General features: G+C 34.1%; 1 protein-coding gene across 1 annotated transcript in view; it reads left to right on the top strand.

Annotated features, from left to right (window-relative positions):
* The first annotated feature begins 3,852 nt into the window (after positions 1-3,852).
* The window catches only part of LOC129218233 (phosphatase and actin regulator 1-like), a 32,281-nt gene continuing 17,036 nt past the window's right edge, over positions 3,853-19,097 (top strand). The window contains exons 1-2 of the mRNA XM_054852457.1: positions 3,853-4,155; positions 4,419-4,457. Of these exons, the coding sequence (XP_054708432.1) occupies positions 4,038-4,155; positions 4,419-4,457 (157 nt within the window). The 5' untranslated portion in view covers positions 3,853-4,037. The remainder of the gene's footprint in view (positions 4,156-4,418; positions 4,458-19,097) is intronic.

The following is a 19,097-nucleotide window of genomic DNA, read 5'->3' as shown; positions in this document are numbered from 1 at the left end:
AGAAAACAAAATGAATCAAAAAATTCAAAATTTATTTTTTTACGGGCTGTAGGTCCCTTAACTTATATTTAGGGAAATGATCTCCATTTGTTTACGTTTGCGATCAAATAATCGTTATTTTTCTGATTTCATGCGAGCAATGTTTTCTCTTTGAATCTTGCATACATCGATTTATAACATTTTCTTTCATGAATTAAAATTAGTCATTTGATCACTTCACTGTAAAAAAATTCCGAGACGTTACTGACTATTTCCGTGTAACGTTTCACGATTTCAATGGTTTTTATCCACTTCCTGGAAATATCTAGTATCATTGTCAAAAAGTTTCCTGAATTGCTACAAGCTGTCCGAATGCAGACTATTCTCTGTTGTAAAAAATATTTTTCGATTCCGAGTCACAACTGACTACAACTGTATGTATGTCAAGGACTGCATACTAAGTGCCTTGCCTCCATTATTTTTTTATACCAATAGATGGCAGCACCATCACCGGATCGAACAGTTAATGAGAATTTAGAACTAGACCAGGAGCTAATAACTACCTGGTGCTAGCACCCCCCAGAGGTATCGTTTCACTTGGAGGACATTGAGACCCATAAGCGGATTTATGGGGGGCAATGTCTCCCCAGTTTCGGGAGGACTTTATGTAGTAACAACACATCTTCCAAAAATTTAAAAATATATATATTTTTTCTTTTTTGAATAGTTTATAAGGACATCTGTGGATTTATAGGGGGGGGGGCATAGGGGGCAATGTCCCCCAGTTTTGGGAGGACTTTATATAGTAACAAAACACACCTTCCAAAATCTTAAAACAAAAAAAATCAAGACTTTTTCTTTTTTGAATAGTTCAATGAAAATGAAGAGAAAAGCGAATGTCCTTTTCTGATGCGAGAAAAGAAAAGAGGGGCGGGGGGGGGGAACGAACATTAAATACAAATAATACAGCTGTCACTGAGGTGCTGAAAATGTGTCTAAGTTCACTATTTTGGACTGAAAACCATTTGGGCAAGTATATGAATGAAAATATAGGCTAAACGAGCTATACATTAAGCTGCAACACTTTATAATAATTGACGATTATTTTAACAAATTAGAACCTAAATCAAAGGGAAAAAACTCCCCCCCCTCCCATTCGCGCTAACAGAACGATCTACTTGTTATGATTTGTGTCCACATTTCAAGTATTATTTATGCATAATATTTATGTTCTTAGTAGATTAATTGACCTTTTGAGAAATTCTAAAAAACAGTTTTTTCCCCTTCTCTCTCTCTCTCTCTTTTTTGAAGAGAGAGAGAAAAAATAAATACTACCGCACACTGAATAAATTTCAGTTATCTGAGTGTTCTGATTAAATGAATCATTTTACTTTTAGAGGGAGAGTACAATTTTACTTACTTTATAAATACTGTTTAAAAAGTAAGGTGTCATAATCATCTAAGTCTAAGTGAGTCTGTCCTTGTCATTATTGAAATCTAAATAATTGAGTCATCAAAAGTTTTGGAAAAATTTGCTAAAATTTTATAAAAGTCTATAAAAACTTAACAAAGATTTTGGTAAAATCGTAAAAATCCTTTAACCGTAAAAACTGACGAATTTTCGTAAAAATTACAAAAAATCAAGCAAAAATTTGCAGGTAAGAGCGAATTACAAACAAGGCCGAATTTGACTATAAGATAAACAAGCTATTGCTTAGGACTCCTGCTTTGAAGTGGGTCCCTAACTCCCCAAAAAGTTTCATGATTCGTTCCTTAAAAAATGGAAATGCTTGAAAAAACTAATTTCATTTCTAAGTACTTGAAAACCTTGAATATTTGGAAACATACTATAACAGAAATTTTAAATCGGAAATTATCGTTTGCACAATCTCATTTAAAATTAACGTTCAGAATGTTTCCACTTTTTTGAGCGATCACGATTGCTTATTGCTTTCATTTGACTGTTTTTGGTGTTCCTTTGATTTTTCCCACCAGCACCCTCCGCAGCATCACCGTCGACCGGCTCCTCACGATGCTGCACCTCTAGCGAAAACCGTCTCCAGGTTTCGTCAATATCCTACACTTACACGCATACATACACGCACCTGCACACATATACATATATACACCTACACACATATACATATATACACCTACACACAACACAAATATACATATATACACCTACACACACATATACATACACCTACACACATACACAAACACATACACACACAAACACACACACCTACACACTCACATACACACAACTACCCACACACTCATACCTGCACACAGACACAAACACATATGCCTACACATACACATACCCCCCCCACACACACCTACACACACACACACGTACCCCCCCCCCCCCGCACACAAACACACACGCTTACATATACACCACACACTCGTGATTGCGAAAAATATAATTTGAATTCAAGATAACAAAATTCAAACTAATTTTTTTTTTCTTGGTTGTGACTTAATAAAATTTTATTTTTGTTTTGAGGTAAAATTTTCCCCATCTGATTATTAGTTAGCGACTTATATTCTTTGTTTTTTTCTTTTTTCCTTTTTTTAGATTTTAGTAGTATTTCTGAGGGGTTGCGTTTAATTTTTTCGGGAACTTTTGATTTGCAGTTTTCTTTTTTAAACACATTTAACCATTTATTTACTAAAAATAATCACTTTACAGCTGTTGCTATTAATTGGCCTGGAAAATAGGGGGCTAAGAGCCACCTAAAGAACTTTTACCCCCCCCCCCCCCCCCCCGCCCCCAATAGGATCTTTCTAAAAAGATCTTCAAAATTTCGAGGAATATCTTCATTCCTGTCCCCTATCAACCCAGTTCCCTAGTCTTGCAAAATAAAGCTTGAAATTGAGCCTCTAAAGACTTCAATTTTGAAAAATCCCAAAAGAGCCCCGCACCTCCCAGCCCCACCCTTTTGTTTAAACACCAGAAATAAATTAAAATTGGGTTCTTAAGACATCATCAATCGTCGGATCTCGACCAAATTTGGCAGGGAGGTACTTGGGCACCCGAGAAAGAACGTAGGGTTTTTTTTTCGAAAGCCAAAAAAGGACTGAACCGTTCGAATTTTAATTTTAAAGACCGAAAATTTACGATGGAGAAATCCCGAATCCCTTTTCTCGGTCTATTAAGATTGGGCATCGGGCACATTGGGCGCCGGGAACTTTGGGCGCCGAACACATTGTGCCCAATGTTCCTGGCGCCCAAAGTGCTCGGCGCCCAAAGTTCCTGATGGGGCCCGAAACGCTCGGAGCCCAATGTTCCCGGCACCCAATCTGCGGCGCACAATCTTCCCATTTCGCGACATCGGTAGCAAACAGTTAATAAGCTGTGGTGCCGTTAGTCATCGGTCGACCGGTTGAGGTATGCGAACGCAACCTAAGACCAAGGGCTTCCCACCGCTTGTCCACGAAGGCCCCACTTTTCAAACATATGGGGGGAAAACTATCAAAACACTTTTGGACGGTATTTATTACTGCTCTTGAGATTATTCTCTTATTTTGGTTTTTTTTTTTTTTTAATTTTTCTTCTTAGAATTTCTTAGTTAATATTTTTTTTTATAAAGTTTCATTTCAGCTTTAAACGAAATTCAAATGAGTATGACACATAAGTACTAAAAAATGTGTTTTTACATTTGAGAACTTTTAAAAACATTTTTAGAATTTTTATTTGTCTATTATTTATTTATCTTTATTTGTTTTTATTTATGAATCTCACCCGCAGGTGTCGCTATCATCCATAAACATGGTGACTTCTGTCTGGTTTAATTTAAAGCAAAAACTGTCATGCAATCGAGAAAACAAGTATTAGCAAATGCCGGCAATCACACGTAAAATTCTACTAATTTTGCTGACTTTTTCTTCAGTATGCCATGTTTATCAATTCTTGCACTATAAATGGTCCTAGCAATAATGATAGATATAATTAAAATCTTCCTCCTCATGTATTCACTCTGTGACAGATCGTTTAATACGTAAATGCGCCGAAGCAGTGAATTTAAAATAACTGTTTTGTATTTAATATGTCTGTGTCTTTAAGTGGTATTGAAAAATCTAAAATACTGGGCCATCGTCGCCAGAGAAGTAATAGCGATCCTCAAGCGACAGCGTTATTGCTTGCACAAATACGGCGCGATGAAGGTTAGTTCTCTTTTATTCCGATAATTTTGATTTGCAATTATTATATTTTTCATCGTTTATTTTGAGTCTGTACATAAGTCCCATTTGTACTTTCTTTAATTGCATTGATGATTGGTGCATGTTTAATTTAAATTAAAAATTAATTTTTATTTAACAAAGCTTAATGCTCCCAGCTAGGTAAATATGTCATTATATTGTTCTGTAAAAATCTAAACCACATATGCATTTAATATTTTACCATTGTAGAATATCTTCATTTTCAGATTGGAAGATGTGTAATTTGACAACAGGCAATCATAATGGTCAGCATACATTATTTAATTCCTTTAAGTGTTGTGTTGTGCAGTTGATATGTGTACTTTCTTTGATTTCAATATTGTTATTTTTTGCTGAAATTTCCTCTGATATGAATTTCACAGAACGTTTTTTTCCCCAACTCATTAAATAATATAATTCATTTTAAATAATGAATTGAATGAGATTTGTTACAGAACTATCATTATATATTTTGGTATGTTAACTCTAAGTGAGCACTTTAATATTTTTATAATTGAATCAATCCCTACTTTGGTATATATAACCTAACTCTATTTTATCATTAGGATATTTCTTTTCTAAGCAGAGTTAATGTTAAATGCAAAAGTTGTGTTATGCTGTAAATAAAAAGGATAAAAAATTTAAATGTTTCTATTTGAAATATACTGATCCTTTCTGCTTGGAAAATGGCAATGTAACAATAAGTAATAAAAACATTTTATTAAAGTACAGTATTGCAAAATTATTGCAAACATGCGTTTACAAAATACAATATGTGACTGCTGGATGCTAAAAATGTGTGTGCGTTTTTTTTTTTTTTTTTTGCAAAACAGGTTCGTTTTTTCCCTGAAACATGTACTGTGCACATTAGGGTGTCCCAAATAAATAAATAAAAGTTGGAATCTCGATTTGCAATACCCCCAAAAGTTGTGTATTGGTTAGTACAAAACAGATATAAAATATTATCCAGTTTGAACTTAACTCCTTGGGGGTTCTACCAAGGCTTGAATTTCTTCAAAAATTGGAAAAAATGGTCATTTAAAATTTTTTTAACGAAAATTAAAGTTTTTAATTTATTTTCTAATACCATTCAAGTGCTTCTCTCTAACATTCTTTTTGCATATTTTTACGAATATTTTTGTTCTTTACAGTTTCTAATTCGTACATAAGCCTTAAATTTTCGCGAAATTAACGAAAAATTGACTTTTATGTAGCTTTTTTTGCTCATTGCCATATTTCTTCTTTTGTACTCCGGTTATTATTTTTTTGCAATGAATTTGCACAGTGCAGTTTTTAGTTGGAAATGCAATTATAATTTATCACAGAACCAGCCCAGAACAAAAAGGTGACTGTATTTCATGTTCTATTCTGTCTTTCTCATCCACCAACCCATGTTAATTATATAGGCAATTTATGATTTTAAACAGGTTTCTACTTTTAAATCAAGGTTTGAAGTTAGACTTCAGACTTAGTTTTGACATTGTGATCACAAGTATAAGTTTTAATATAAATCCATAGCTTGCTTTTTCCATAAATACTAATCTACTGACACACTAACCTGTTTTGTAACACTTTCAATAGCTGAACTGTGAAGGAGGAAAATTTAAGGCATTATTGGTAAAGTTTTAGCTGTTTTTAAAAATCAACTGTTATTAACTTTGCCAGAACTCGATCGGAGGATATCAAAGTTTAAAAAACTGACTTAAAAGGTGATAAAATGTATTAAATGCATATTGTCAATGTAATACAAAAAGGAAAATGGCCCTGAGTTTGCTCCATGACCTTTCAATCATTATCATTCATTAATGTGTGCTAATGGAGTTGTGGCACTGTATGTTTTTTATTTTGTAAATAAGTAGTCTTAAAGTTTTTCTCCTACATTAAAATTATCTTTCCTTAAAGTTCTTCTAATCCTAAGGGCAGGGGAACTAATGAATCTATGGAACTAATGTCATATACCCCATCCTTCGCGACTTTTTCATGTTGGCGCCAAGAAAGCGTCACCAAGAAAACGATGTGTGATGACATATAGCATACGTCGTTCTTAGCAATGCTTTTTTAGTGCCAACAGGAAAAATTCAGATAAAACTTCATCAAAGCACTTCAGAACACAATATATATAAAAACAACATGAAATCACAGCAAAAAAAAAATCGGGAATATTTGTTTCAAAAATACCATACACTAGAAAAGTTTTTGTACACAAAGAAAAATTACTAGAAGGTATTTAAAATGCTTAAATTAACAAATTACTATCACAGCTCACCAAAGAAATATGTTCCAATAGAAATAAAAGCTATTTTCCAACATGCATTATGCATTTCATTGAACAAAAACTTTTCTTAACTCTACTAAAAAAGAGCAAAGCGATTCAATATGCATTGTTTAAAGCGGAAAACATCCCTAAAATATAACTATTTCAGACAAAAAAAAAACGCTTAGTTATTCAAATTTCGATGTATGAAAAGTAAAAATGTCTCGAGAGAACATCTCAAACATAAACAATACAAAAATACCATGCATTAATTTGGTATCCAGAAATGCTTTCAAAATACATACCAAAAAAATCTACTATATTTTACATAAAATAACACCTTCATATTTACATAAAATGCTAGAATCAACTTATTTTCAGAAATTCAGTACCTAAAGGAGACACGTTTACAGAATATAACTGAATAGTTCTTGGCATCGATAAGAACTTTTAGAATAAAATAATGGTACATTTTTTGTAAAAAAATTTACATGCAGTTAACATAAAATTAAAAACTACAAGAAATCCTCAAGCTTTTGTGAAAACATAAAGAATTTCGTGAGAGTGAGAGATTTTTTTTTTTTTTGAATTCTAAAAAACGAAAAACTTACGTTTTTATTGTATAAATCCTCGTACTCAGGCTGAAACACAACATATGAAACAATGACTCCTTACCAAGACACACCAAAAGTTGGATTTCACTCTTAATTAACGCTCAAATTTGAAGAAACTGGCATTTTCTAATATTTATTCATCAAAACACAATTACCGAGTTTAAACCAACACAAATTAAGCTTTCCTATAAAGTATAGGCACGAAAAAACAACAATCTTTCTAGCATGGAACTGCTGAAATTAAGCAAGTTTGAACAGATCTAAGATTGCCTTCGCGTTGCCAAACGCAGGCTAGTTTTGGCATGCTTAAAAAATTATCGCCTCATTGGTGAGAAAAATATTTCAATTTTTGTGCACAAAATCCGATGTCGCCAAATGGGGGGGGGGGGGGTATATCACATCTGTACCGAATCTATTTTGTTTGAGAAGATTTGGGCAGAAAAACTGACATTCTCATTCTAACATCTTGACATCCCTTTTTCACCATCAGGATTTTGATGTCACTCAGAGTCCAAACCTTATATTTTGCTCCTAATAGATTTCTTGATTTTTTTAAAATTTAGCTCACTGTTTTATGTATTTTTAAGAAAAAGTTTTGGAGGCTAATCTCACCTACTTTATAGTAATGAGCTTTTGTATTTTACTATGCGAGCAAATGATATTTGAGTCCTCTTACTCATGCATCTATTGCTGTATTGATCAAAATTCTTAGATTTCTCTACAATTTGCACTGAAATGGGCAGCAAAATCGGTAGATTCTAAAAAAATTGTCAATTTTTTGAAAAAACTGCATAGTTTTTGAGTCCCTGTTACTTTTAATATCATCCAACAGTAGAATGAATGCAGAAATAAACTTCTTTTGCTTTGTTAAGCAGATTTGAATGAAGTAAACCTGTGTTTTTTCTAGAATGTTCTTGTCTTGATAGTCTACAAACTTTTGATCTATTCTGAAGATTAAAATAATTTTTATGATTTTTCCTAAATGATCCTTAATATTTGGATTGAGTACTCTAGTTCTATCTGGAAAAAAAAAAATCTGTGTTTATAAGCATGCCAAAACTAAACTTGTGCTTTGCCAAAAATTGCTTGTCCTCCCCTTCTTCTGAAAATTGATGGCATACCTCCTCAAATGCTACAAAGCACCCCTCTCCCAAAATGAGAACAAAAGCCCTCTAAAATTATCCCCCTCCACCAAAGTTTCCATGCCATAGCATGCACCATGCCCCCCCCCCCCCCTCCCCCACTGGTGGGCACTCCTGATAATGACGTAGCATGATTTTAGATGTCATATATCACATCAACTCTACTATATACTCCAATAAACAACAGAAGTCATTTTTGACTATGATATTTTGATGTAATGCAGTAAAATTCGTAAGCCATTCCCTCTGTTACATCTCATGTCCCCTCTGTTACTTTATTTTTCAAATTTAATATAAAATGAGGATTTGATTTGAACATTTCTATGGGCGATATTATTATTTTGAAATATTTTGATTTAGAAAAAAAATACGAAGTTTTCTTAAAGAGCTCCAACTCATAAAATTTTACATAAATTATAGTACTTGTCAAATAGTGTTGACTTTTTCTGTTCCCTCTATTACATATACATTTAAGTAAATTATGGGGGTTAAATGTGAAAGTGTAATTTGAATTTTAGGTCAATTTATTATGCATTCCTTCTTAAAATGTCAGGTTTGGCTGTATTTTTTGTCTTAAAAAGTTTTTTTTTTTAATTTTCAATGGGGCTGCGTAAGAAAGCATTCGGTCTTTACCAGACCTAGTGTGCTCCCCCACAAGTCATCAGTCTTTCACGAGACACCATTAAGGTGCTGACGCATGACACAAGTAGTTTTTTAGGCCCAGTTTCCTACAGATGGAGGCACCTGAGCTCTCTTTGATGACAAAAAAATCAGTTTTTAAAAAAAAGAAACTTCACTTTTTTTATCATAGTACCACTAACACATCCTGAAATTTTTACGAAAATTGAAGACGTCAACTATCAAAAGTGTCCAGCTTTAAAAAAAATAACTCTTAACTTTGTTCAAGCAATTTATTAGTCCCCATTCTTCATTGGGGACTAATAAATTGACTAGGACCAGCCTAGCTGGGCCAAGGGCCTGTTTCTGGTCGTCACATTTGTATTTGTATTAGATGTATAAGCTTGAACTAATAATTTCATCCTACTGTCGTCTGCCCGGAAATGAGAAAGTTGACTTCTTGGCCAAGAAAGAATCTTGTATTCTTCAAAGGTCTCATGGAGCCTTGCCACTCCACTCTGCTGGATTAGACATCAAGAGGGTTTACAGGGATGCATTTCGTCGTGTTGCTTCCCGGGCTGCTGAAGGTAAACCCTGGAGAAAACTGTGCGATACTTCTCACTGTATCCCAAATTCTCCTCGAGTTGCTGCTGTGGCGGTTTTTAGACTTAACTTGACACGATTGTCTCAGTGCCTATTTGTTCTGTTTTCACTTGATGGATTCTTTGACCTGCACTTTATGTAACTCTAGACAAATCATGGATGCTGCTCATCTAAACGATTGCTCCACACTAACTAATTTTAATTGTGTTGTTGAAAAATATTGGAGAGCCCGTGGTTTAATGACCTAATGGCTAATTGACCCGGCATTTGTGAAATAGAAAATAAAAATGAACTAATCATTAATTTCAATCTGGGTAAAAAATTTCCAAAACTGTTCACCCCTTTGGATCTTGGTTTCCACATCCTAATACTATTATCTGCTTTATTTGGTTAATGTTTCAGCTTTCGTTCCGTACTTCTATACAAGGTTGCATATGTTTTTGCAATTTTCTGGTTCGCTTTTAAATATTTTCATGATTATTGCCTGATACACACATTCGACATCTGCAGTGAATGTCAGAATTAGTTGTATAAGAGTTGAAGCTTTGTGTTGTGTCCAGAAATTGGTCTGAACTACAGCTGTCAAGATAAGACTTTGCTTGTCTTAATGTTCTGGAAAAGTTTAACAGTGCTACAGTAATCAAATTACACCGTTCTTATACGTTGGAAGTTATAATAACTTTTTAAATTATAATTTTTTCTGTGTTAATGCACATGATTAAGAATGAAAATCAATTTAGAGCAGCGCACAATATGGAGTAGGGTTCAGTGCAAGCAAAATACGCAATATAGGGCAAGAAAGTTCATTTTTCTTCATAAATGGAAGATTGGAAAAGTGATGGGGAAGATGAAAATGGTACTGCGCGGTGTTCATTGCACAAAGCCATCTTCAAATATAATCACATTGTGAACAGTAGGTTTGATGTCAAAAATGCCTCAAATATGCTCAGATAAATTCATTGGTAATGAAAAACGACCAAAATCCCACTAGGCTTGACCTACCCTCATCGAGTTTCCAAAAATTGCTAGCGTAGATGAAGAGTAAAAGTTGCAAATAAAACGCTAACATAAGAATTTCTACCTAATTCACTTGAACTAATCAGGGTTGCCAGGGGTTGAAAGAAGCCTAAAAATGAGTAATTTACCCTCATCGAGTTTCTGAAAATTGTTATCATAAATGAAGAGTAAAAGGTGATAATAAAACGCTTAAGTGAGGTTGCCTACCTTTTTTGTGTCCCTAATCGGGGTTGTTAGGAGCTAAAAGGAACATAAAAAGGAAGATAGCTTGCCCCTCACCGGCTAAAAAGTGCCTAAAAATGAGTAATTTACCCTCATTGAGTTTCTAAAAATTGCTATTATAAATAAAGAGTAAAAGTTGTTAACAAAACGCTTAAGGTTGCCTATCTGTTGCGTGTGAACTAATCAGGGTTCCCAGGGGCTAAAAGTGCCCAAAAACAAGTAATTTACCATCGTCGAGTTTCCACATAAGTTATATTAAAAAAATGTGGGCAAAAATATTACAAACGCTATTCGAAGTTGCAATATTGAAACTTCAAATGGGGGCAACCCTACGATCGGACCATTTTTGCTTGGGCAACCCTATACTATTGGTTTTGTAATATTTTTACCTTCATTTTTTTTTTTAATGTGAAAACTCGATAAGAGTAAATTACTCTGTTTTGGGCATCTTTTAGCCTCTGGCAATCCTGATTAGGGGCCGGAAAAAGGTAGTGAACCTTCTTTTGCGATTTATTTACAGCTTTTACTCTTCATTTATGACAACAATTTTTGGAAACTCGATGAGGTTCAATTGCTCATTTTTTGACACCTTTTAGTCCTTAGTTCCTTAGTCCATGCTTCCTTAGTTCTTCTGTGTGGGGGGGGGTGAATCTACATACGTATAATACAAAATGTCATTCACAAAACGATTGACACTTATTTTACCACACACTTACACTCTATCAATAGTGACTACAGAACATTTGTGTATTTGTGAAAACTCTGGCTGAAAGAAAAATTTAATCTCCTCCTCCCACCCTATTTTCTTTCTTTCTATTTTTTTTTCTTTTTGCTTTATTCTCTTCCTTTCTTTTTTTACGTCAGTGTCTTCAGCCCCACCAAAAGCCTGGGCCCCTAGTTTCCGACTAGGTTGACATGACCTCTTGTTGGATCTGATTGAGCCTGCATATCTCCAATTTCAAGAATGCTTCTTTTAGAGGGTTTAATCCCTGACAGGGTGGCGACAGATCAGGGAAATCAGGGAGATCAGGGAAAAGTCAGGGAACTTTATTAATCAGGGAAAAGTCAGGGAAATATCAGGGAAATTTGAAAAAATAACAAAAAATCAGGGAAAATTGATTTTTTTGAAGAAAATTTTTTTTTTCTTTACAAAATTAAGTACTCTTAATTCCCTACGCATTTTCTGCCAATTATCTGTTCAAAAAATAAAAGTAAAATTAATGAGGTGCGATTATACACAGCCACATATTTGTGCATCTTTTTTCCTCAACGTCAAAGTATTGAATCTTACTTATTAACCACAGGATGAACTTCCTAAGATTGCTTTTGTGTCTATTAGGTTGTTTATTTTACCTAGCTTGAAATTTCCTTTTACGCTTTCAATGCTACGTAAAATAAACAACCATACAGGCAAAGAGGAAGCCTTCAATTATGCTTTAGCTCCATTGCCTTTATTCCATTGTCTCAAAGTAATTAGCGTACTATAATCACGATTTCAAGAAGAAATCTTTGGTTTTTGAATTAATACTATAAAAGCTTAAAAGTTATTACTTCGCGTTTTTAATTTAATTGCTAAAATTGAACTTTCAATTAAAAAAACTTTGTTTTTTGCCGTTATACTATTTGTTGTCACCGCAGAGTATAAATGTTTTCTTTTCTTCAGACTTTAGTGATTCTTTAATTTTATAACCAAGTTGTATTCTTCTTTTATATATTTTGAAATTAACTAATTGCTTTTTTTTTCCCTTTTTTTTCCCTTGCATTTCAAAGTTGTTTGTTACAAAAGCAATCTAAGATTTTTTCTCATTACATACTGAAATCATTTGAAATAGAGTTAACTTGTGTACTTAAGAAAATATCTTTATTTTTTTATTGTTAAAATGCTGTATTCGTTCATTAAAACCTATGTTCTTGATTAGAGAAAAGCTCCCTATGAATGGTTGTCAAATGGTTTCATCTGTTTTGCATAAATATGTTAATTAGTTATATAATACAAATACAAACACAAAAGTGACGACCAGCAACAGGCTCTGGGCCCAGCTAGACTGGTCCTAGTCAATTTACAATCCCCAGTGAAGATCAATGGCCCTCTTAAAACTGTCTACTCCTTTGCTCATTACCACCTCCTCCGGTAAGCTGTTCCAAGGTTCCACTACCCTGCTAAAATAATAATTTTTCCTAATATCCATGTTAGCCTGAGATTTAAATAGCTTAAAACAATGACAACCTTGTCCTGTTTTCAGTGCTAAACTTTAGCCCCGTAACATCTTTCGTTTTAATAAATTTAAACAGCTGAATCATGTCCCCTCGGTCTCTTCTTTGCTCAAGACTGTACATTTTTAGCCTTCTAAGCCTGGAATCATAATCTAAGTGGGAAAGTCCACTTATTAGCCTTGTAGCCCGCCTTTGAACCCTTTCCAATACATTAATGTCTTTCTTAAGATAAGGAGACCAAAACTGAACAGCATACTCCAAATGGGGTCTTACCAAACTTCTATATAAGGGCAGAAGAACTTCTTTAGATTTATTTGAAATAGATCTATTGATAAACCCAAGCATCTTATTGGCTTTGTTGCTAGCAATGCTGCACTGTTGGCTAAACTTTAAATCCTGACTTATTAGGACCCCCAGATCAGTAACTTTGTCTGCCTGACTAATGACTGAACCTTGCAAATAATAACTTGTACACTTATTTCCATGCCCTAAATGTAGCACTTGACATTTCCCAACATTAACAGCCATACCCCATTTATCAGCCCACTCCGTAATATGATCTAGATCCTCTTGCAGCTGATTTGCTTGTTCTTCATTTTCTACAGTCCCCATAACTTTGACATCATCAGCAAAACAATTCATGTTCCCAGAAATATTTTTGTGAATATCGTTCATAAAGACAATGAACAAAACAGGCCCTAACACTGATCCTTGAGGAACCCCGCTTAAGACCTCACTCCAATAGGGAAATTGCAACCTATTAAATGTTCATATTTTGGCTATTGGATATTGTTAATTGACCCTCAAAACTAAAAAATTCACCATCGCCGAATTTTAAAACACCGTGGTTGATTTTTAATGAATTTTTAAAAATCCACGCACAAAAGTGCGCGCTTCTGAAACGTCACGAGCCTACGTCACAGGGCGCGAATGGGCAGCCTTCCGCCGAAGATCCCTTGTTTTCGCTAGGAACATTTTGAGCGCGCTGATATTTTTATTTTTTAGAAATTCAATAATCCTTTTGAACACACTATGGAGGCCGGATTCGTTAAAGCACAATCTAAATAATCTTCCTCAAGTAACACCAATGAGATATTCAAATATTTTCGAGAGGATGAGAGGTTTAATGTTCCAGAAACGCGAGGAGTTAAATGCGAGGAGAAAGCCTTTTATTACGTTTCGTCTTCGAAGTCGAATGCGTGACCTTCGCTTCTCCCCTATCGGAAGTGGGGATGACGTCACTTCCTATGCCATTTGACGTCACAAGAGCTTGAACTTTAAAAATTAATTTAAAAAAAACTACTTATTGTATCGCAAAAATTTTTTCACCTATGATGTTCATACATGTTACTCTATCATATAAAAATAAAATTGAAAAATCGAAAACTTCCCTATTAGAAGAATAACTACATTACTTCTATTCTTTCACTATTACTTGTTATTCTTGCAACAATTATTATGCTGTTTGAAAACTTAGAACTGAAAACTAATTGAAATTATTTTGAACTATCATAAACACAGATTGTTTTTAAAAGTAATTTTAATAGTTTCTTAAATTCTTATGCTAAGTGGTTTCTGGAAGTAAAGTTTTTTTCTTTTAATTTTATATAATCTTTCCATTGTAAAAAATGTAATATACTGTTCTGAAGGTGTTCCCCCCCCCCCCCACACACAAAAAAAAATTGTCTTGTTTTTTTTTTTTTCTTTTTTAAACCATTTTATTAAAAAAAGTAGCATCTTTTTAAAATATATCTTTAGTTCAACAACTTTACATAACTTAAAACGTTTAAAATACTGAATTTTATACAAACATACAATGGATTTCAAGTAAAGCAAAGAAAGAAAACCATTATCATTGGTAACGTAAATCAGGGAAATTTGGTGAACTTAATCAGGGAAATCAGGAAAAGTCAGGGAACTTTTTTTCACAGTTACTGTCGCCACCCTGCCTGAGAAAATTAACTCGTTTTTTAATGAAGCATTTTGTAAAAAAAAACTCCATTTGCTATTTTAGAAGATATAAAATAACGAATATCTACATTTGACCCCTAGTCAACAGAAATATCAGTTTATAAATGAAACAAACCCCAAACATTTTTCATTCTTTCATAGATATGTTTTCAAAAGAGCTCTTTTGTATGCCCAGGGCTGACAAGATACCATATCAGCCTAGTTGGAATCAAAAACTAGTGGCCTGGCCCTTGGAGGGTAGAGGGGTTTTTTAGTATTATATGGAAAAAGGGGGAGACTCACCGACCAAACTGACGAAAGGCACCTGCCTTGAATCTGGGAATGCTATAGTCTCGTAGAGGGGGGGAGGAACTGTTACCCTTGAAAAGATATTACTGAGAGATTTTGTGTCTAAATTATCCCCTCCGCCTAACTTTTCTGGTATAATCTTACGTATAGTACACAAGGCAGGAAGAGGGTTGTATTCAGCAACGAAACGCATTTTATTGTGCAAGGGTTTTGACCAAGATTTGTCAGGAGAACCCATCAGGGAAAAACATCTTATTCAAAGAGTTAAGCACCCTAGGAAACTGGTGTTTATGGATTATTTTACTTCTGGAAGCACCTGGCAGGTTGAAGGGATAATGAACCCCAAAAAATACATTTCCATAATAGAAAGAAAAATTGTCTATAGTGCAAATGTTCGCTAGTAGTGTTGGTATCTCTCAACAAAATCTTGCTCCATGCCATACTTCTAAAATAACAAAGATATTTTTCCAACTTAAATGAACAGTTTTGGATTGGCCTGGCAATTCTCCTGAAGTAAATCACTTCGAAAATTTTTGGAGCAATGTAAAGAGACGTCTGAGTAAAATAAACTGCTCAACAAAGAAAGCAATCATGGATAATCAAAACAAGCGAGATAAAAAAATTTATGTTCGAATTTGGTGTAATCAATGTCAAATACAAATACAAAAGTGACGACCAGCAACAGGCTCTGGGCCCAGCTAGACTGGTCCTAGTCAATTTACAATCCCCAGTGAAGATCAATGGCCCTCTTAAAACTGTCTACTCCTTTGCTCATTACCACCTCTTCCGGTAAGCTGTTCCAAGGTTCCACTACCCTGCTAAAATAATAATTTTTCCTAATATCCATGTTAGCCTGAGATTTAAATAGCTTGAAACAATGACCCCTTGTCCTGTTTTCAGTGCTAAACTTTAGCCCCGTAACATCTTTCGTTTTAATAAATTTAAACAGCTGAATCATGTCCCCTCGGTCTCTTCTTTGCTCAAGACTGTACATTTTTAGCCTTCTAAGCCTGGAATCATAATCTAAGTGGGAAAGTCCACTTATTAGCCTTGTAGCCCGCCTTTGAACCCTTTCCAATACATTAATGTCTTTCTTAAGATAAGGAGACCAAAACTGAACAGCATACTCCAAATGGGGTCTTACCAAACTTCTATATAAGGGCAGAAGAACTTCTTTAGATTTATTTGAAATAGATCTATTGATAAACCCAAGCATCTTATTGGCTTTGTTGCTAGCAATGCTGCACTGTTGGCTAAACTGTAAATCCTGACTTATTAGGACCCCCAGATCAGTAACTTTGTCTGCCTGACTAATGACTGAACCTTGCAAATAATAACTTGTACACTTATTTCCATGCCCTAAATGTAGCACTTGACATTTCCCAACATTAACAGCCATACCCCATTTATCATCCCACTCCGTAATATGATCTAGATCCTCTTGCAGCTGATTTGCTTGTTCTTCATTTTCTACAGTCCCCATAACTTTGACATCATCAGCAAAACAATTCATGTTCCCAGAAATATTTTTGTGAATATCGTTCATAAAGACAATGAACAAAACAGGCCCAAACTGTATACTGGACCTCATTCAAGCTTGAAGAGGATTGTATTCCATATCCAGATTGCTATAATGTGCCTTAAGTTAATCTATAACAATCAAACAACATTTGGGAACATTTTTGAGCTTCTCCCAATTAATTTGCACAGTACAGTTGGTGTTTAAAAATTTTTGTCCAGTCTTTGTACAACCCAAATTCAAAATAATAGAATACTTCCTACTTTTTGCAAAACAGTTTATTCTAACCAAATGTTTGTGCAAATTAGGTATTTAAATGAACGTGCCACCTTTCTTAAACCTTAAAGTGTACATTTTATTTCAAATATACTCAATTAAAAATAATCTTAGGACAGAATAATCCAAAAGTTTATAGTGATGAAGATTTACATTGAGTCAAAAAATTAGAATATTCAAAATAAAGGGGGAAAAGCACTTTCAAAAAAGAAAAAAAAGAAAAAAAAAACAATATCAATACTAGAATTCGTCATTTTTTATTGGATTCAATGCTTTAACCCTTTCTCACACGGATTCTACCACCTGTTTACATTAATCATTTCTGACAGTTTCCATACCCTCTTCAATGCGGCAACGGGCTCAATCTTGTTCGCGCGCACCAGGTTCTTGAACCGCTTTCTTAAGATTTGACATTCCCATAAATTCTTGATCGTATTGAGATTGGTAGAGTTGCCTGACCAGTTTAGTACCGAAATTCCTCTTTCTGTTTAAAATCTATGAGTTGATTTAGAGATGTGACGCAGAGTAGAATTTTGCTGAAAAATTAAATGTGTCACTTAATGTGTATCTGCTGTGCCTCAGATGAAGTATCATGCATTGTTATTGATAAACAGCGGAAGTCACACATTGTTTTATTTTAAGATATACATAACTTCCCAATTCCAGCAGCCCTCATGAACCCACAAACCAAGAAGGATGTGTCAAAGTGGGGAGAACATCTTACACAAGATTTCTCATGCGCTTTTATTTTTTAATGTCAAACCCGAACACCTTTTTTTGTTCGCAGATATTTCAAAACAAGATTCATTACTGAATATAATACTTTTCCAACCTTGTTGCCCCTGTTTGAGTTTATCTTTGTTCCAGGAGAGTCGTGCACATTTCTGCTTCATGTTTATCTTTGGTCTTACTTTGTAGATCCACAATTGAAACTGCAGTTTGTGCAACCGTCCAAGTGTAGTGGGCGTGGATAAGATAACTATGCATTCTGTCCAACACTTATGGACCTAAAAAGCATTTTTCAATACATTATTTTAGGACAATTTACTTTAATTTGGGTTCATCTCAGCCAAGTGTTACAATTTTTCTTCCTCGTTTATTTCAGTTACTTTTTAGTTGGTCAGTCCTTATGTATTCCTTTAAAACTTTACATACCATAGATTGTAAAATGTTCATTTGAATTGAGTTGGATAGTTTTCTTTCTAACTTTAAGAAGTGATACAATATGTAACTTCGTTTTTTTTCCTATTGATCACCTTGATGACCCATTTTGAGCAATAAATGCTTTTAAAAGAGCGTAAAATTATCAGGGCGCCAAGCTCTGTAACTATAGGGTGACAGGTATGAAAATATTTTCGCTACTTTTTGAAATTCCCATTGAATGAATAAATTATTCTAATTTTTTGACCCATATAAAAAATCTATCTATTTTTCCAATGTGTTAATGATCCATAAATTGTTAAAATAATATCTGAAAAAATGTTTAAAAATGATTCACCTATTCATGAATAAGGAGTTTTAGTCTTTTTAATTTGCATGCGTTTATTTTTCCCGACTCACTGACAAGTTTTGTTCAAAGAGTTCTGATATTCTGTTATTTTGAATTTGGGTTGTATGCATCCAAGCATACATGATGTTTTAAAAAATGGTTTTGAAAAAGAAGCAGAGCGAAACACTACTCATGGTGTGGAAAATAGCCTTAATTTTGCTGATTAATGAAAGGTTATTTGTTTAGAAAAACAAGAAATAAAAAGAATTAAAGGGGAAATGAAAATTTTCGAAAAACTAGCTTCCTAGTACACAAAATTAATTGCCATCTTAATGGACTGATTACATTAAAGTTCTTTTATGGAAAATTTGTTTAAATACATGGGGTGATTTAATAAAATTACACTTTAACTCTTGGGCTACGAAGATTTTATTGTATTATATATATACTTACTGTCAAAATTTGTCTCCATAGTTGATACAAATACAAATGTGATGACCAGTAACAGGCTCTGGGCCCAGCTAGGCTGGTCCTTAGTCAATTTATTAGTCCTCAATGAAGATCAATAACCCCCTTAAAGCTATCCACCCCCTTGCTCAGTACCGCCTCTTCCGGTAAGCTGTTCCAAGTGCTCACGACCCTACTAAAGTAGTAATTTTTAATGATTTCCAGGTTAGCC

The sequence above is a fragment of the Uloborus diversus genome, chromosome 3 (assembly GCF_026930045.1).
Source record: "Uloborus diversus isolate 005 chromosome 3, Udiv.v.3.1, whole genome shotgun sequence".
NCBI lineage: Eukaryota > Metazoa > Arthropoda > Arachnida > Araneae > Uloboridae > Uloborus > Uloborus diversus.
This window is presented reverse-complemented; position numbering and strand designations above follow the sequence as displayed.